The following is a 20,408-nucleotide window of genomic DNA, read 5'->3' on the forward strand; positions in this document are numbered from 1 at the left end:
GCTAAACTTCCTGTAAGGGAAAAAAAATAAAAAAGAACAAAGTTTTTCGGCTTGAATGGAAGTTCCCAGGTGGCCGGGGCATAATTCACGCTGCGTTTAGAAGAGAGAAAGAAACCTCCTAAATCAGGGGAGGAAATGAACCCAGCAAAGGATTCGTTCCGTTTCTCTCTTCCCTTTTCTACTGCGTGCTTATCTGAAATTTAACGCGCCTTTATCAAATTCGGATAGCCAACCAAGTTTCCAGACGTTCTCAATTTCCACTGGGATCTGCTGATCTGAGTCTGATTGGGCGCTTTGCTGCTCGCGAATATCTTTCAGATCCACCCAAAAAAATAAATATCGAAATAAAAAGGAAAAATGCTGCGTTTGAGAGCGTTCCGGCCGACCAACGATAAAATCATAAAGATTCAGTTGCATCCAACACATCCATGGCTAGTAACGGCTGATGCATCAGATCACGTCTCTGTTTGGAATTGGGAACATCGCCAGGTGGTTGTTTTGTTCATTTGGCATTTTGTTTTCTGTAATTTCTTCCCTGCCCTCGTTCTGTTTGATTTTGCTTATAACATATAACATATACGTCAAATGATATTTGGTGTCATTTAGTTTGTACTGTTTAAGTTCACAGGTGATTTACGAGCTGAAAGCTGGCGGTGTTGACGAGCGCCGTTTGGTCGGTGCCAAGCTGGAGAAACTTGCTGAGGGGGAATCAGGTGTTGCAATCTTTCACCTCGTATCAGGAATTTATTTATGGCTTATTGAATAGATCTCCTACTCTAGAATAATCTGCTACTGTTTCTCTTTACCTTGGAGTGAATATAGAGTTTGATCTCATTGATAGAGAGCTCAAGTGGCTCGTAATGAGTTCTTCAACCATTACCAGAACCGTGTATTGGGTAATTCAGGAATGCTCCTAGTACGGAATATAACCAAGATGTCTGATTTTACAACTCATCTCAAGCCTGCCCTTTAACCACTAGGTTGCACCCTTACTGGTGTTTCTAAATTTATATTTAACTTACTTAGGTAAATCGAATGTGTTCAGAGTATTCCACCTTTTATACAATCGAAAGAAGTTTCATACTGTGTTAATTTGTAGAAATATGTTTTAATAAATTAATGATGATCGACTGATTATATCTGTGTAATTATCTTCGTTGTATGATGATAATAATACTGATATCTCTTTAATATTTATCTCTCGTATTTGGTTCGTAGAGCCTAAAGGAAAACCCACAGAAGCTATGCGGGGGGGAAGGTAATGAACTTCTGCATCTGCTTATGTCTATCTTGTTCTAGCTATTGTGGTTCTTTTGACTAAAACATGAATAAAGTGGTTCTTTTTTTCTAAATAAGAATCAACCTTTGGGAACATGGTTTTTTAAGTGTTAAGCAGGTGAATTTTTATGATGACGATGTACGCTTTTGGCAACTTTGGCGTAATCGTTCCGCTGCTGCCGAGGCTCCATCAGCTGTCAATCAGGTCACCTCATCTTTTAGTTCTCCAGCTCCATCAACAAAAGGAAGACATTTTCTTGTAATTTGTTGTGAGAATAAAGCCATATTCTTGGACTTGGTGACAATGCGCGGACGAGATGTACCAAAGCAAGATCTGGAAAACAAGTCACTTCTGTGGCAAGTTCATCATTTTATCTGATCACATTTGAATTTTGTCTTTGAAAGTAGTAACATTAATAATTTTTTAGTTGAAATCTATCGAATCTATGGAGTAATTCATTTGCCTATATAAGATAATTAAAGACAAAATTCACATTCCTTTTTGTTAAATCCAATATGTAAGGGGCACTACTTGTAACTCATTTGTTTTGGATTCAATCATCCTTTTGTTGTTCATTATTAGCTAGAAACACTGACTAGCTGCTACTCATGATTTGTGAAATTGCCGCCCTTCCCATTCAATCATTTCTTAGAGACATGCTTTGGATGTTTTTTCCTTTTCTATTAGTAGATGCTTGACTGCCATCAGGTTTTCACCAATTGTAACGCCCTCATCTTGCTAATGATAAGAGTGCTTTGTATCATTCATGCCATAGCACCAACATTCAAAATTCTATAAGTCAAATGCTCAAGCAATCCAATATAAAAACTTGGCCAACATACGAAATCGTGAGAATCCATAGAAGTTTAAAAATAAACTGTCTTTAGTGCAGAATATAAATTGACATGAAGTCTTTAATGGGCTTCTAGCACTTATTAAAAGCATTCCCTGAATAATGACTTTGAGTCTAGCTTCCTTGGCTTATAGGATCATTCTCAACATCATGTTGGAGATTAAGTGTTAGTGTGTAACTTATAAAAAGAAGTGTTAGTGTGTGTGTGTGTGGCTGTGCAACCAGCAGTATGTTATCGGGGTTTGCCTCCTATAAGTCCAAGGTTTAGTGTATTACCCTATGTTGAGTGAGTATTGGTGGTGAGTTGGATCCCACATTGCTTGGGAAGGAGAAATTCTTGCTTTTTATAATGATTCCAATGGACTCCAATTGTACCATTGACTGATCCTGTTGGAGCATGGTCCAGATGTGGCTTGGGCCTTTCTTCGGGTGTTACATTTGTCTTCAATATTGAGGAGATACGAGTCCCTGCAAGGATGACTCAATGGAGTTAAAACTAAGGTCTGAACTTCATAAGAATGCCCTAAAATGAGTCCAACAGCAATCTCTTTTGATGGTCAGGTGTTGCAGAAATTCCTGCAGTGGCCAATGTCACCCTAAACTCCACATATGTGATATGACATATTATGCTACTTAAGAGATGCATCAAACTTGAGTTTTATTCCTTATTATGTGATCATGCCAGCATATAAAATCTTGAATTAAAATACAAGGAAACCAATTCCGTTCATTCTTGGGCAGCATGAATAAGTTCTCATATTGGTCTCTAATGTCCTGTACTCTTGTTCTAATTTTTTTTTTTTGATAAGTAAACTCTTGTTCTAATTCTTAGCTTGACATATAAACACTAAAAGAAACATTATGGATCATATAAATGCCTAGGGAATTCATTACCTTGAAACTTTCAGCTGTGCCTTCTCTGGAGAATCAAGTGACAGAATCTGTCCCTTGAGTTTCCTTGATCAAAAAGATTATTTCTCGTGCCTTCCTGCTTTAGGATTCTGTGTGTATATATTTAGAAACAATTGGGAACTCATTCGATTGGTAAAAGATGGAAAGTTTCAAGTTCTAGGGGGAACACTTGAGAAACTTGCACTGGATTTGATTTAAAGGTTGCAAAAGGTGTTGAAACCTCTGAATACTTTAGGGCCTCTGAATACTTTAGGGTTTGAGAAGTGGTGCTGCCAAGGTGTTAAAACAGTGAAAAACACAGGATTGATGTACTGTTTTTACAGTTGAAAGATGCCAGGGATAACATTGATCCATAAGTGAAGAAAAGCCTTGTATCTCCTTACCTGGTAATGGTGGCAGGGAGAAAGGGACTGCAGGTTAGGGCTCCAGATTTAAGAGTTCTAATCTGGACAACAGAGAATCTTGAATCCCTAATTTGACATATACAAGGAGAAAAGGGTTGAATCTTGAGGGCTAATACCTAGTTGTAGCTGGTTTGGAGGATGATTTCCTACACTTTTTTGAATTGTTGATGAATAATAGAGGAAATGGGACTGAGAGAGGGGCGACCCACTTGGGAAAGAGGGTTGGATATTTTCTTGCAGCTTTACCTTGTTTATAATGATTTGGGCAAACCCTTGTGGCTTACAAGAGGGGCAGTATTCCTAGACTTCTTGAAGATCTTTAATTTTATCAAGGCAAATTTTTTCAGTCTATAGGGAATTTGGGGGGCTGGTCTTTAGGCTTTTCTAAGAACTTCCGTCACCGATTTCCATTTGAAGTAGCTTCCTAGAGTAATAGTAAAAGTTGGCAGCCTTGATTTAAGGCTCTTAGGGTTTTATGATAAAAGGTAGATTCTGTTACAGATTAGGAAACCTAATCTGTCTTGAACCTATTTTGGCAAGTTTTTATAATTGCTGACCATGAAAAACAACAATTTATGAGGTCAACCAGTACTCAAACCAATCAGCAATTGAATAATAATTCTATCAATAAAAGTTAAACTTATTATACAAAATTAGAGTTTTAAAATTCTGAGGTATAACAAATTTAACATGCAAAATTCAAATATACTCTTAAGAAATCTTTGGAATATTACATGCATATGTTAGTTATAGCACATTGTGCCAAAACTACCTTCATATGCCACATCTTGGCTGTGTCATGCCGTGGCACCTTTTTGTCAACTGGATTTTGGACACCTTGGAGTAGTTTCTGAATGTTGGTTCCATGTGATAGTGACATGAAAGAGTCTGCTTTGAAATGGAGATGTTGAATTAAACCATAGAAATACATGTGAAGAAACTAATTAAAACTGAGAATCATTTTTATATGCATAATTTATTTATTTATTTATTTTTTTGTTTTTCTGGATTGATGTAGCATGGAGTTCCTTTCTAGATCAGCTGGTGGTGATGGCCCTCTAGTTGCTTTTGGTGGATCTGATGGTATCATAAGAGTTCTTTCAATGATTACGTGGAAGGTTGGTGGTTGTTAGTTGTCATTTTGTCATTTTTAGTACCAGTGTTTCATTTGTTTTGTGGTAATACTAGTTTCTTGCAGCTCGTGCGAAGGTACACTGCAGGTCATAAAGGATCGATTTCTTGTTTGATGACCTTCATGGCTTCTTCTGGTGAGGTAAAGCTTCAGTTCACATTATTGGGAGGCTTTTTTGTTGTATGATCTATATCCAGATGTCTTAGTAACACCAGGAGTGGAATATCCCTCCCCCTAGGGTTAAGAATAATATCTTTTTGAGAAATCCATGGGACCCTAAATGCAACTAACCTTTAAAAACATTACTTAGAAGCCTGATATAAAAGATTCCATAAATTTAAATAAATCAAAATCATCCCTCATTAAAATACTGATTTTTTTCTCTTGATAGTTAATAAGGGATTTTATACCAAGTAAAAAGGCAGAGCCCAAGTACATAGGATGTATACAAGTGAATACACCTAAATACAAGCTAAAGAAAAAACAGTACTAAAATAAAACATGAAAAATGTTCCCATCCCTTACAAGATTCTTCACCCAAAAACTTAAAAGTGTTAAAAGAAAAAATCCCTAAACTCCCCCATAGAACGTTCACAATTTTCAAAACACCTCCCATTTCTTTCAAGCCATAAGCACCAAAACAAGCATAAGGAAATCATCCTCCACACTGCTGCACTGCCTTTACATCCCACTGAACCTTGCCAGCAAGCCAAAAAATCCACCACATGCATAGGCATCACCCAAGCAATGCCTACCCTTACTAAAATCTCATTCCACAAAATTGTCGCCACCTCGCATTGAAGAAAAAGATGGTTAACAGATTCAGCATCCTTTTACACATAAAACACCAATCAACCACAACAAAACCTCTCTTCCTCAAATTATCCGTGGTTAATATTTTCCCAATAGACACCAACCAACGGAAAAAAAACAACCTTACTAGGCACCTTTGCCCTCCAAATACGTTTCCAGGGATAGTCTTCAACTCCTTGACTAATTAGTGCCTTATAAAAAGATTTTACGGTAAATCTGGAGTTATTTGTTTGCAACCACAGCAGGCTGTCCTCTCTATTCTGATCAATTTTCATATCATATTACCTTACCCCCGCCCCAAAAAAAAAAAAAATTCATATCATATAATCTTCCCAAAAAATCAGAAATCTCACCCACTTCCCAATCCTCCTCGTCTCTGTTGAAATCCACATTCCACTGAAGCATGTTATTAGAAATCTTATAAGACTTAGCCACTGCAGCCCCTTTATCTCTAGCAATCCTAAATAAATTAGGATAAATGTACTTAAGAGCTGAATCCCCGCACCAAGTATCATGCCAAAAGTAAATATTTGCCCCATCCCCTGTTTTAAAATTTATGTTTTTAACAAAGTCCCCCAATACTAACCAGATGGACTTCCACAAGCCCACCCCATACACCCCTAGGCCTGGGCTCCGACTCCGACGGAGTCGGAATCGCCAATTCCGACCTCTGACTTCGACTGGAGTCGGAACCGGAAGTTCACTCCGACTCCGACTCCGATCGGAGTTCCGATGGCTTCTGATCGGAATCGGGCTCCGACCTCCGCCCGATTCCAATTCCGAGTTTTTTTTTTTTTTTTTTTAAAAAAAAATGATATATATATAATACATATTACATCAATAAGAAACTCTTATACAATTGTCCAAAACATTGATAATAGTTTAAATGCTATTCCGAACATCTTCCAATACCAAAATAAAAACATCTTCCAATACAGAGGTGCTCCAAAACATCTTTCAATACATCGTGGTTTGTCGTTGGTGATACCTGAAATTAAAATAAAAAGTCACAATCAATAAAGAGAAAAAAAATGATTCAGAAAAAAATGATTATCATTTCTCACCAATATTTTTTAATTGAGAGTTTATCAACTTAGCCACACTCCAAGTATCAGTCATCGGCAAGTATGCTAGGGTTCATAATTATATCTATGAAATCATAAAAAGTATAAGGTTAATAGATTTATGAAATCATAAAAAGAATTAAATAAATCAATTGAAATACTCAAACAAAGTTACCTGATTCAAGCTTATAGCTATCAACATCAAAGCCAATGGTATCTAGTCCAATGGGCGTATCACTCAACCAATTCTGTGTGCAAACGAGGGCCTCCACAGTTGACGGTGACAATGAACTTCGGTAAGAATTCAATACTCGACCTCCAGTGCTAAATGCTGACTCAGAGGCAACCGTAGTGATTGGAATGGCTATCACATCTCGGGCAATACGAGAAAGGATCTGATACTTGGTGGAATTAACCTTCCACCAAGTTAAAAGCTGAAATGACTCGCTAGGTGCCTCGACTTCTTCCATAAAATACCGTTCAATCTCAGAAGTACACTGCATAATATTTCTCGTTGCAACGAGTTGATGATACTGATTCACAATATTATAACCTCGACGAGGTGGATTTAATGAGTCATCTGAGCTACGGTCATCGAATAGAGGTGTCGGCCTCGAGTGTTAGGTGCCCGCTGCGGATGAAGGCTGACCACTATTGTTGTAATGAGAATATAAGTCATCAAGATCCCTTTTAAGCGTTGTAATAAACCGTGCAGCCTTCACTGCCCCCATTGTGGAATTTGCCCAAAATTCTATCAAGGCCAACTTATATCGGGGGTCAAGGATCACAGCCACAAAAAGTAATCTATTTATTTTCTCAACATCCCCCCAATATTTATCATATTTGGCCTGCATCCTCATAGCCATACCAGATAATAATCCACATAAACCCGTACAACCTTCTTGCAAGTGGTAGTGAAGCTCTGAGAGCTCGCTGAAGAATAAGTTTGCAGTTGTATATGCGGATCCAGATATCCGCATAGTCATATCATAAAAAACTTGTAAAAATCTCACAACTCCAAAAAAAAATAGTTTCCTAATTCAAAAAAGCTCTCCGTACAAGTGCGATATTTTCTTCATTCTCGCCGTCGAGGATGATTTTACGCTAGTTTTTTACGTAGATGAGTTTAGTGATGGGTTACTTTAAAGAGTTCATGATTGATACCAAGTTATTTTCTATTGTGCGTGAGGGTGGTTTGATACGCGTTACAGAGAGAGGAAGGAGGTTTAAGCAGGAGCTGTTGCTCGGTCTTGGAACTGCGCAATGGTTAGCAGGTGCTTTGGAGGGGTGTGCGATAGATAAAAGAAAAGATTTCTATTTATCAAGGAGGGAAGGGTATCGGAGCTTTATTGTTCAGAGGTGTTCGAACAGTCGTGGCCATTTTGTTAAGGTGGCTGTTTACGGCGAAGGGGGACGAAACAGTGCGATCTTTATCCCTGAAGAGGAGGGAGGCCGTGGTTGGTGTAGACTGCGGGAGGCACTGAGGGAGAGTCTCTAGGTGGCAAGAGACATAGTCACAGGGGGAGATAGGGGGAAGTCTTACAAGGAAGCTCTGACGACGGAAGGGATGCATGCGGAGCCATCTGGTTTCAGCGTGGGTGCTGCAGGGGGAGGAGGAGACGTGAGGGAGACGCTGACACTGGTACGTGATTTGCAGGCTCAATTGAGGAAACTGCAGGGGGAGGTGTCTATTGTGAGGAAGGTGGTCGAGTCATTTAAGGTAAGGGACGAAACGGTGAGTTTTAGGGGAGAAAGGGGACCGGGATGGGCTGGGGATACGGGCGCTGGTTTTGGGCTGGGCAAGCCCATGGCCCGTAATAATTCAAAAAGGGAAGGAAGGGGATCGGGATGGGCTGGGAAAGGAATAGGCAGGCCCTCGTTTTGGGCTGGACCTAGGCCCAGTTTCTATCCAAAATACCCGGCCCGTCAGGAATGGAAGGCACAGGTAAGGAGACTGGAGTCGGGTCAAGGGTCTGGAGCAGAGGGGGGTTCTCTTCCGCCTGAGGCGACGTCGCAACGGCAACAGACCTTGCCGTCCGACCAACAGACGGCGCCGACGGTGGTCCTTCCTCCAACAGAACACGCCGTTCTCCTCAACGATGGGCAAAATCATGATCTGTTGAGCCCGACACAGACGAAAGAGACCCAGACCATGCTGACGGTGCTTTCCCCACCAACAGACGACGCCGAAGGTGGTATTCCCACCAACATAAAGCTTCTGGAGCAGAATCCCTTGGAAGAGATGACTCCGACAGACCCCCTGGAGGAATCTCCTTTACCACCGAGTGTTTGTTTCCCTCTGGAGAATGCACAGAACCTGTGGAAGGGACAAGGGGAAGAAGATGGTGGTCCCGCCGGGTTGAACAGAGAGATAGTGGTGGTGGAAAACAGTGATGAAGGAGGAGAGGATTCGGCCAGTGAGCTATTTTTATCAGATGAAGAGAGTTCACACAGACTTCTACAGGGGTTTAATGAGCATGGAGGGGATACTGATTTAGTGATTGGAGAAGGGAACATGGAGGGGCAAAAGGAGTTTAGGGTGCAGAACCCAATACCTCTGAAGTTTATGTACCCAGATTCTTCCAGTGTATCAGATTGGGTGTTCCAAGCAGTGAATGATATTAAGGATATGGTGAGACTAAAGTGTGAAGGTTATGAGGAGCAATTCATGGCATTACTTACCGCTATTGAAGCGGGTCACCAACAACAAAGGAAGATTGGGTCCAAGAAACAGCGCGAGCTTAATAGGCTTACATGGTCCATGAATTCTGAAGGTAGCTCAAGTAGGGATCGGACTAAGGGGAAGGGGCTAGCGTCCTCTAATAAATGAAATAAAAAATTCTTTCATGGAATGTCCGCGGACTCAACGATGCTAATAAGCGTCTTCAAGTAAGAAACTTATTACGCGGGTGGAAGGCGGACATTGTTTGTTTACAGGAGACGAAGCTGAAAACAGTCACTACAAAAATTATACGAAGTATATGGAGCTGTATGCATGTCAATTGGGTATATTTGGCAGCTAATGGGGCTTCGGGAGGGGTGTTGGTGATGTGGGACCAGCGGGTGGTAGAGAAACTAGAGGAGTCTATCGGGCAGTTTACAGTAGCATGCTCTTTTAGGAGTGTGCTCGATGGATATACGTGGGCTTTTGTAGGTGTATACGGCCCTAACACAGATAGAGACCGAAGATTACTGTGGGATGAAATAGCTGGCCTACATAGCTGGTGGAATCTCCCTTGGTGCATTGGTGGTGATTTTAATGTAACAAGATTCACAAACGAGTGTTCTGGAAACAGAAGAATGTGCCCTGCAATGTCCGATTTCTCGGAATGCATTTTCGAGTTGAACCTAGTGGATCTTCCAATGGCAGGGGGAATATATACATGGGCTAATAATCATTCGTGGTCCAGATTAGATCGATTCTTAATATCCCCAGAATGGGAAACTCATTATCCAGAAGTGTGGCAAAAGAAATTGCCTCGTTTGTGTTCGGACCATTGGCCCATTATGTTGGATTGTGGCGGGATTCAAAGAAGGCGTCAGCATTTTAAGTTTGAGAATATGTGGTTGAAATCAGAAGGTTTTGTGGATAGGGTCGGACAGTGGTGGTCTTCATACCAGATACAGGGAACGCCAAGTTTCATTTTTGCTGGAAAACTAAAGGCTCTAAAACAAGATCTGAAGCTTTGGAACATGCAGACCTTTGGTAATATTGGGGAATTCAAGAAAACCAAGCAAAGGGAGATAAACGAGTTAGAAAGGGTACAAGAGGCAAGGCTTTTGAATCCGGAGGAATTAGCCCAAAAGCTAGCACTGGTCACAGAGCTTGAGAGGATCATCCTACTAGAAGAGATTTCTTGGAGGCAGAAGTCAAGAGCGTTATGGTTGAAGGAAGGTGATCGTAGTACAAAGTTTTTTCACAGGGTAGCTAATTCCCACAGGAGATCCAACAACATTGAGATGCTGAAGATCGATGGGGCAGACTGTAAGGATGTACAAGTGATCAATAATCATGTGGTTAGTTTTTTTGAACAGCTCCTCACTGAGCGGGAGGGGTGGAGGCCTAAGCTAGAAGGGTTGGCTTTTGATTCCATGGGGATGTTGGAAGCCAATCGTCTGGAGAGTTCGTTTGAAGAGGAGGAGGTGCTAGAAGTGGTAAGGAAAATGGCTAAAGATAAGGCTTTGGGTCCTGATGGTTTCTCTATGGGATTCTTCCAAACTTGCTGGGAGGTTTTAAAGAATGACCTTATGAAGGTTTTTCATGAGTTTCATTCGTTTGGAAAGTTTGAAAAAAGCTTAAATGCGTCTTTTCTAGCCTTGATACCAAAAAGGGTGGGAGCAGAGAACATAAAGGAGTTTTGCCCCATTAGCTTAGTTAATGGGGTATACAAGATTCTGTCCAAGGTTCTTGCAAATCGCCTTAGTGAGGTAGTGGGAAAGATAATCTCAAAGCCTCAAAATGCTTTTGTAAAGGATAGACAGATTTTAGACGCAGTGCTCATAGCTAATGAATGTCGGGATGGTAGAATGAAAGCGGGTTATCCTGGGATTATATGCAAGTTAGACATGGAAAAAGCATACGATCATGTTAATTGGGATTTTCTTATTGACATCTTGGGGAAGTGTGGTTTTGGGGAGAGGTGGCGATCTTGGATCCGATGGTGTATTTCGACGGTGAAATTCTCAGTACTAATAAACGGAAGCCCAACTGGATTTTTCAATAGCACAAGAGGTCTAAGACAAGGAGATCCATTGTCCCCATTACTCTTTGTCATCGTGATGGAGGCTTTGAGCAGAATGTTCTCAGTTCTGGTTGCAAATGGGCATATGACTGGCTTTTCGACTGGACCCCCGGGAGGGGGTATTAATATTTCCCACTTGTTGTTTGCAGATGATACCCTCATTTTTTGCGAGGCAAATCAACCCCAAGTTCGAGTTTTGAAGGCTCTACTTCTCTGTTTTGAGGTAGTTTCAGGTTTGAAAGTGAATCTGGACAAATCAGAGATGGTGCCTATTGGTGGCGTTCAGCGTTTTAGACAGTTGGCTAATACTCTAGGGTGTAAGACTACTACACTCCCTATGACGTATCTAGGCCTACCTTTGGGGGCCCCCTCGAAAACAGTTGCGCTTTGGGACACAGTGATTGAGAAAGTTGAGCGACGTTTAGCGGGTTGGAAGAGAATGTACCTTTCAAAAGGGGGTAGGATTACGCTTATTAAGAGTACTCTTTCTAACATACCGACATACTTTCTATCCCTATTTCCGATTCCAGCAAGGGTGGCATTTCGTATTGAGAAACTACAACGAGATTTCTTGTGGGGTGGTATAGGAGAGGAGTTTAAGTTTCATCTAGTCAGATGGGAACAGGTGTGTAGGCCTATTTCGAATGGGGGATTGGGCATTAGAAAGCTGAGAACCTTTAATCGGGCGTTGCTTGGAAAGTGGCTATGGAGATATCATAGAGAACCAGAAGCCCTATGGAAGTTGGTGATTGAAAGCAAGTATGGAGATTCATGGGGTGGGTGGAGTACTAAGGAAGTGCGAGAGGCGCATGGTGTGAGTCTGTGGAAACACATCAGACATGGATGGGAGTTTTTCTCTTAGTATACGAGGCTTCGTTTAGGACAGGGGCACAGGATCAAATTCTGGTATGACATCTGGTGTGGTAACTGTGCTTTTAAGGACTTATTCCCAACATTGTTTTCGGTTGCAAGTGATAAAGAAACATCAGTCGCGAAAGTTATGGTGGTAATGGGAGAACAAATCCAGTGGAACATCAACTTCAACAGGGCGGCACAAGATTGGGAAATGGACATTTTTGAAGCCTTTTTCAGCCTTCTTTATTCAACCAAACCAAGCAACCAGCTCCTAGACTCGATGTGGTGGGTACCATCAATAAAAGGTCTATTCTCGGTTCGCACTTTTTACAAGGCTCTAGCACAAGAGCAACCATCTCATTTTCCTTGGAAAAGGTTGTGGAAACACAAGGTGCCTCTCAAAGCGGTTTTTTTTGTGTGGACCGCTTCTATGGGTAAGATCCTCACGACGGATAATTTGAGAAAACGAAGGGTGATCATCATGGATTGGTGTTGTATGTGTAGGAAGGGGGGTGAATCCGTAGACCACCTGTTATTACATTGTGAGGTTGCTCGAGGGTTGTGGAATGAGGTTTTCTGTCGATTAGACTTGGGTTGGGTTATGCCGGAAACAGTAGTGGCGGTACTTGCTAGCTGGACAGGTCTGAGAGGCAACAACCAGATCAAGGCAATTTGGAAGATGATTCCGATATGCATTATGTGGTGCGTGTGGCAGGAGCGCAATGAACGGACTTTTGAGGATAAAGAGAGATCAATGGAAGAGCTGAAAGTTTTCTTTTTTAGAACTCTTTGTACTTGGGCTGTTGCTGTTAGCTTTAATGGCCAAAATTTACATGATTTCCTTATCTCTACTGTTCCTATGTAGTTTAGGACATTCTTTGTACTGAACGTGACTTTTTGCCTATTCTTTGATTAATACAATTATTACTTCTCTAAAAAAAAAATCTCACAAAGTGCCCTACATTAGTCCAATCATGTGTGTCTGGCGCACCAAGCCCCTTTCCTGCAGGCTCCAGCAAAGCATACTTAAGTGCCCCATCCTCGACCTCCATCCGCTCGAATGCACTTTGGTACTTTTGTGCCACATCCAACATAAGGTATGTTGAGTTCTATCAAGTCGGAACATCCAAACACAATGTCTTAGAATATGAAATTCCAAGCTGGCTTGCTATTGCCTTGAACTTTGACAGCCTTTGAGGGGAAGCTCTCACATACCGCACAATGTTGCGGACTTTGGTAATGGAATCATCAACCTCTTTTAACCTCTCACTGACAATCAGGTTGAGGATATGAGCACAACATCGAACATGAATAAATTTGTGGTTGCGGATGACATCAGCTTTCATACTCGTATTCCTCTTGAACCATTCAATTGCGGTGTCATTGGCACTGGCATTGTCAACTGCAATACATAAAACCTTTTGAATTCCCCAATCCTTTAAACAATCATCCATCAGTGTCCCAATTGATGCTCCCTTATGATCAATAATTTCTTTGAACCCAATAATCCGTTTTCTCAAATTCCATTCACTATCAATGTAGTGAGCTGTGATACACATGTAGGAAATGTTCTGTATGAAAGTCCATGTGTCAGTCGTAAATGACACTCTCTGGCTAGTGGTAGTGAACATCTTCTTCATCTCCTCCTTCTCTTTTGCATGCTTCTTCATACAATCCCGCATCACCGTATACCGTGATGGCAATGGAAATCGTGGCTCAATAGTCTTAACAAACTTTCGGAAGCCTCTTTTATCGACTGTGGTAAAAGGCATCTCATCTTCAATTATCATCTCTGCAAGCATATCCCTCACCAATTTCTCACTGTATTGAGCGATGACCATTTTCTTAATCTGTGTACCATCAGTGGCCGTAGAAGCTTCGTAACTGAGCTTGGTTTGATCAGTGGCTGCCTCTCCCTTCGACATTTTATATCGCTGGCAACCTCCAAGATGGGCTATTAAGACAGCGGTGCCTTGCTTCTTTGAATGACATTTACAGAGATGCCCACAGTGGTGGCATCTCGCCTGTGGGTTCTCAGGATTACCAGGAATCCTGGTAAAATGCTCCCATGTCCAAGACCTTTTTCTAGTATTTCGTGGTTGAGATGGAGTTGTAGATGGAGGTGGTAGATCCCCAATACCCATCTTCTCATCCTCATTAAACTCATCCTCATCTTCTATGTCTACTGGCATTGGGAATTGGCTACTTGCACAAGAAGTAGCTGCTCTAGAAGTGGGTCTAGATCTCGGTGTCAGTGACAGGATTGTGGGGCTTGGATTCCCTTCTGACCTTCCACTAGGTGAAGCCTCCATATCTATCAAAAATAAAATAAAATAAATAGTTAATATAAATAGAAAAATAAAAAACTTGAAGGCACAAGCATACAATAGATCTAAAGCACTCAGTCGATTTTGTGGAGGTTGCAAGAGGTCTCAAATCTCAATCAACTATAACTTAGAAGTTCAAGTACTTTTCAGAGTTAAACTCAAAGATTATATCATATCCGTACTTATCAATAGTTTGTTTAAATTCCTATGTTAATTAGAAATTCAAATAAAACTATCATGATCTGGACTATTAGCGTTTCAAGCCAATATATGGGAACTTAATCTGGGCTCTTAGATGGTTACAACTTGAGTTATTGCATGGGGTTCAAAATGTATAAGGTTCACTTTTGATAGTAAGAGCCAAACTTTTTCCGATTTCAGAACATGTATGACAGTTCATTTAATGTATTTGCATGCCTTACTAACTTTTACTGATATTGATCTTTTGAAGCAATACGTTCTTCTGTTAAAATGTATACAGCACGTGGTATGCTACTGTAAAGCAACTTGAAATTGACAACTAAATTCCATTTATTTATCAGTGACGTCTCAGGGGGATACTTAATGCTCAAAGATCACTTTTTTTAAGCAAAGATACCAAATTTTATTATAGAACGGTAGCAGCACAACCCAAATACATTGAGAGTATAAGAAGGATAACACCTATGAAGGAAATGAAAGAGAATGAATATTCAGAAGATCTACAAAAGAAGAAAAGGGAATGTTGTTGTGGGTAGTTGTCCAATCATACAGAAATTTGAGCATATTTAGCTCCAACAAAGTTGCGAGCATTACATTTATATTGCTAACAACTACTCCACATTAAGCACAGATGAGCTATCCTGCGTACCTCTATACTAAAGCTACTTGCCGGCTTAGCACACCAAGCCAACAATAACTCCACCACTCGTTGTAGGATCACTCATTTAGCTAGTATATCGTCATCATTTTTGGTACCAATCACGTTCATTATACAAGATGCTTAGAGATTATGAACCATATCATCTATAAGTTGTTCGATTTTTTATAATACACTGAACCCGGGAACCAATTGATAAGAAATTTGGTGTGATCTGTAAACGGGGAGAATGATCTAACAATAGGATGAACAAAATATTGATCTAATGCAAAGGGGATGTAATTTTAAAAAAATTGGGCCCAGCGTGGCTTGGCCTCATGCGTATTTTTGTATGTGCATGCGTGCTTGTGCAGTTGTGTGAAGACCATCACAACAGTGCCTCCAATATCAAACTTACAGAAGTTACAAACTCATGCCTCACAAGTCACAACCCAGCAACCAACTGCAGAAAAATGGGAGGGAAAAAAAAGAGAAAATCATTGTTGAAGCCTAATCCGCAGAGCCTATACAAATCATTGACAAGATTACAGCAATTTTAAAATGTAACGGCTATATCCCAAAATTAAGTAATCAAATGATAGATAGATAGATGGATAAGGAACTAGAGCTGATCATAACGATTGTCCTTGTCAGTCGTGATGGCTGTATGATGATTAATTCCAAGTTTGCCAAACACTCTCTCCCACTACCAAGGTAAGTACAAGTCTAAGTGCTACCACTGGCCAAATACAACAGGCAAGATTTACAAGCAATCTATTGGCTAATTCATGGCAATGCAAATAAGATTAAAAGCCAAACCACCCGTAAGCACTCTTAACCAAGAACTTCCCATCTATAGTTCATCTTCAAGCCAATCTATCTTCACTATCAAATATGCTTACTGGTATTTTGTACTGAGGAGTGACTCGAGTGAGGCGTGGCGCCGTGGGGCGTGGGCAGCGGCACAGTGATTCTGTGAAGATGGCGCCGTGGGCAGTGGTAGCGGCACAGATTTGATTCTTTCGAAGGCATCACGAAGAACAAATGAAGGGAAATTAGGAATTGGAAGACGAAATGAAGAAGAATGGAGAAGAAGAAAGGGGCGGCCGGCGGCTGAGTCGCTGAGCAGGGGATTGGGGATAGACGAAATGAAGAAGAAAGGGATGGCCGCAGCATAGGTTTAAAATTAGGAACCAAACGATGTCGTTCCTATTTCAAGGAACGTCGTCGTTTAAGTTAAGGGGGGGGGGGGGGGGGGGGGGGAACAAAGATTCAAAACGACGTTGTTTTGAATCTTTGTTTTTTAATTTTTTTAAAGTCGGAGTTCGGAGTCGGATTTCGGAGTAAACATGGGCTCCGACTCTGACCCCATTTTCGGAGTGCCTCCGATTCCGACTCCGTTTTCCGAAAATTCCGACTCCGTCGGAGTCGGCTTCGGAACGGAATTCGGTCGGAGTCGGAATTTTCGAAAATTTGCACACTTCATTTGTGCACCAGCTCCCCCACATTCTCCCATATTTAAATTCCACAATTTGTCTCCATAATGCACTACTCTCAAAATGGTACCTCCAAAGCCATTTTCCAAGTAGACCTTTAATGAAAATTTAAAAAAAAAAGTCTGCAGAAGCACTTATTAAAATAGTTCAAAGTCTAATGCTTAACAAAATAACTTATAATAAATGAAAGCATAAATAAAAAAATCTCAAAAATGATCTGGCAAATCTAGGCCTTTGCCTCATCTTCCTAAGTCAAGTCCCATCCTGCAACATTATTCTCACATTGATCATAACCTGGGGGTGGTTATAACATTTGAAACATTAAACAATGAGTCGACAATAAGTAATACATCGTATGGTAAACATAATATAAAATAGGGGTTCCTTGAAAAATGTGCATAATTATTAGTGCATAATTAAACATGTACATGAACTGTGCATAATTCCTTATATTGTCTCACTTTCCTTTTTGGCCAGTACCCAATGTTGATCCTTGCGAGTTAGGGTTATTGATCTTGACGTTCTTGATTGCCCCCTACCGGGGGTTGGGAATTCATACATGAGAATGACAGTGCAATGCACTACTAGTGTGCCTATCTTGGCAATGCATTATGCCCTTAGTTTATGGTAGCATCATACATATCATGACATTAGCCATATCTTAACTGTCATACATTCATTCATGATCATATTTGCATGCTTTCTTGTCGTACCTTGTCTTATCATATCTTATCATGACACGTCATATCATATTGTGATGCATATACAATACAAAATAACCTAAAAATATGCATAAAATCATGGCACTCAAAATCAGTTTCATCATGACTTGGGTTCGTAAAAGGGGCTATCAATGATTAGGCTTTACATATGATAATGCTTTAAAAACCATGAGGTGGAAGAATTACGTGCCTATGTCGGGATGAAAAAGGAAATAAAAGGGAAGGAGTTGATGTTAGGAGAAGAAAGACAGGGAGTGGGTCCGTGGGTTTCTGAATTAAATGGAGGTGGGTCTGGACCTGGGCCTGGGCCTGGCCCGGCCCATGTGGCAGATTTAGAGGAATCGGGGCCGTCGAATACGTTTTTAATTGGCTATGGCCTGGGCCTGGGCCGTCCCAACCCATCCCAATTTTAAGTCCTGTCGGCCCTAACCCGAGCCTTTCGAACCGGATATCCTGACTCGCTGATCCGTCAATCAACACCAAGACACCAACTCGTGTTCTGTGCACGCAGTCGAGTCAGATGATGCCGGCGAGTCCACAAAAGCTGCCGACGGGAACAGGGGGACACTCCGGCAAGGTCACGACGACTACAGACGTACCCAGCCCAACATCATTTCAACACCATTCAACGCCGATGAGTGAAGGAAACTTTTTCTCTCTGTGTAATGGCCATAAAACGCCGATCTCCTCTAGAAACAATGGGGAAGATGGTATGGAGCTCATAATCCAATCAGGCAGTGATTCAGAGTTTGAGGAAGCGGAAGGAGAGGGGCACGATGATTGTAGTTACTCAGTGGAGGGTGATTTTGTGCTTTCTAATGAAGAAAAACAGGTGGGTTTGGATGATATTGCTCTGGATGGAGTCAGTCAAGAAATTCTGCTAAGTAGATTGGAGGAACCTACCCCATTAAATTTCTGCCTCCCTCCCCAACCGAATGTAACAGATTGGGTTTATCATAAAGTGAAAGAAATTCAAAAAATAGTGGGGCTTGAGTGTGATGGGTATGAGGAGCAGTTTATGGCGTTGTTTACAGCCATTGAAGCAGGGCACAAACAAAAGGATAAAGGAAAATCAAAAAAGCATCGGGAACTCCAAAGATTGACTTGGTCGATGAACATGGAGGGCAGCGCTAGTAGGGGTAGGGTAAAAGGGAAGGGGCAGAATGTTCCTCCATGAAACCAAAAATTGTGTCATGGAACGTTCGTGGGCTTTATGAGGGGGATAAGCGCCTGCGGATTAGAAATATGATTAGGGAATAGAAAGCGGATATTGTGTGTTTGCAAGAAACTAAATTGAAATGTATGGATAGAGAAATAGTGCGAAGTTTATGGAGTGGTGTACATGTAGATTGGGCTTATTTGGCCTCTAATGTAGCTTCAGGAGGAATTGTGGTTTTGTGGGACAGACGTGTGCTAGAAAGGGTGGAGGAATTTATTGGTAATTATACGGTGGCATGCTCGTTTCAGAGTATAGCCGATAACTATCGTTGGGCTTTTGCAGGTGTTTATGGTGCCAATTCAGATTCTGAAAGAAACTTGCTGGGATTCACAGTGTGTGGGATCTCCCCTGGTGTATAGGGGGAGATTTCAATGTCGTGAGATTCCCAAGTGAAGCATCGGGAAGCAGAAGATTACGACCAGCAATGGAGGCTTTCTCAGAGTGCATTTTTTTCTTGAATTTGGTAGACCTGCCTATAGCTGGGGGTACCGCTACTTGGTCGAATAATCAGTCTTGGTCCCGACTGGATCGTTTTCTCATTTCACCGGAATGGGAAAGTCACTTTCCGGAGGTTTGGCAGAAGAGGCTAGCTCGTATTGGCTCGGACCATTGGCCAATTATGATAGACTGTGGAGGTATTTGGAAGGGTCGTCGGCCGTTTAAATTTGAGAATATGTGGCTAAAATCAGAAGGTTTCGTGGATAGGGTTAAACAATGGTGGTCCTCCTATCAGTTTCAAGGAACCCCGAGTTTCATTTTTGCGGCAAAATTGAAAACTCTTAAAAAGGATATCCAAACTTGGAACTTGGAATCGTTTGGCAATGTAGGGGAAACCAAAAAAGCAAAGCGGTCGGAACTTCAGGCAATTGAGAGACTTCAAGAGGTAAAACACCTCACACAAGCAGAAAAGGATAGAAAGGTTGAGCTGGGTGCAGAAATTGAAAGGTTGATCCTATTAGAGGAGGTGTCGTGGCGTCAAAAATCAAGAGCATTATGGTTGAGGGAAGGGGATCGGTGCACGGGCTTTTTCCACAGAATAGCAAACTCACACAGGAAAAATAACAACATTGAGATGTTGAAGGTGGATGGAATGGAGTGCAGAGATGAACAGGAAATCCACAATCATGTTGTGGGATATTATGAGAACCTGCTAAAGGAACAGGCGGGATGACGGCCTCCTCTGAATGGGCTGGATTTTAATACCATTGGTTTGAGTGACGCATCACATTTAGAAAGGGAATTTGAAGAGAGAGAGAGAGATCTATGAAGTTGTGAGGAAAATGGCTAAGGACAAGGCACAAGGACCGGATGGATTCTCTATGGGTTTCTTCCAAGACTGTTGGGGTGTTATTAAGGAAGATCTAATGAAAGTCTTCCAGGAGTTTTTCAGGGTGGGAAGATTTGAAAAAAGCCTTAACGCTACTTTCTTAGCTTTGATACCTAAGAAGGTGGGAGCGACGGAGATTAAGGATTTTAGGCCTATCAGTCTAGTGAGTGGGGTGTATAAGATAATATCCAAGGTCCTTGCGAATAGACTAAGTGAGGTGATGGGTAAGATTGTTACTCAACCCCAAAATGCTTTTGTTAAAGGAAGACAAATCCTAGATGCAGTGTTAATTGCCAATGAATGCCTCGACAGTCGACTAAACGCCAGGAAAACAGGAATCATGTGCAAACTTGATATGGAGAAGGCATATGATCATGTTAACTGGGATTTCCTTTTACACTTATTAAGGAGGTGTGGTTTTGGGG

The 20,408-nt window shown here is 41.3% G+C and overlaps 1 protein-coding gene across 4 annotated transcripts in view; it reads left to right on the forward strand.

Annotated features, from left to right (window-relative positions):
* The window catches only part of LOC122303981, a 41,877-nt gene continuing 21,469 nt past the window's right edge, over window positions 1-20,408 (forward strand). For 2 of the 4 annotated variants that reach the window (XM_043115988.1, XM_043115996.1), the window contains exons 1-6: window positions 2-489; window positions 629-713; window positions 1,219-1,258; window positions 1,387-1,635; window positions 4,467-4,566; window positions 4,647-4,721. In XM_043115988.1, the coding sequence (XP_042971922.1) occupies window positions 358-489; window positions 629-713; window positions 1,219-1,258; window positions 1,387-1,635; window positions 4,467-4,566; window positions 4,647-4,721 (681 nt within the window). In that variant the 5' untranslated portion in view covers window positions 2-357. Of the gene's footprint in view, window positions 490-606; window positions 714-1,218; window positions 1,259-1,386; window positions 1,636-4,466; window positions 4,567-4,646; window positions 4,722-20,408 lie in introns of all 4 variants that reach the window. The other 2 variants (XM_043116002.1, XM_043116007.1) reach the window with 2 other exon arrangements.

Source organism: Carya illinoinensis, chromosome 1 (genome assembly GCF_018687715.1).
Source record: "Carya illinoinensis cultivar Pawnee chromosome 1, C.illinoinensisPawnee_v1, whole genome shotgun sequence".
NCBI classification, from domain to species: Eukaryota; Viridiplantae; Streptophyta; class Magnoliopsida; order Fagales; family Juglandaceae; genus Carya; species Carya illinoinensis.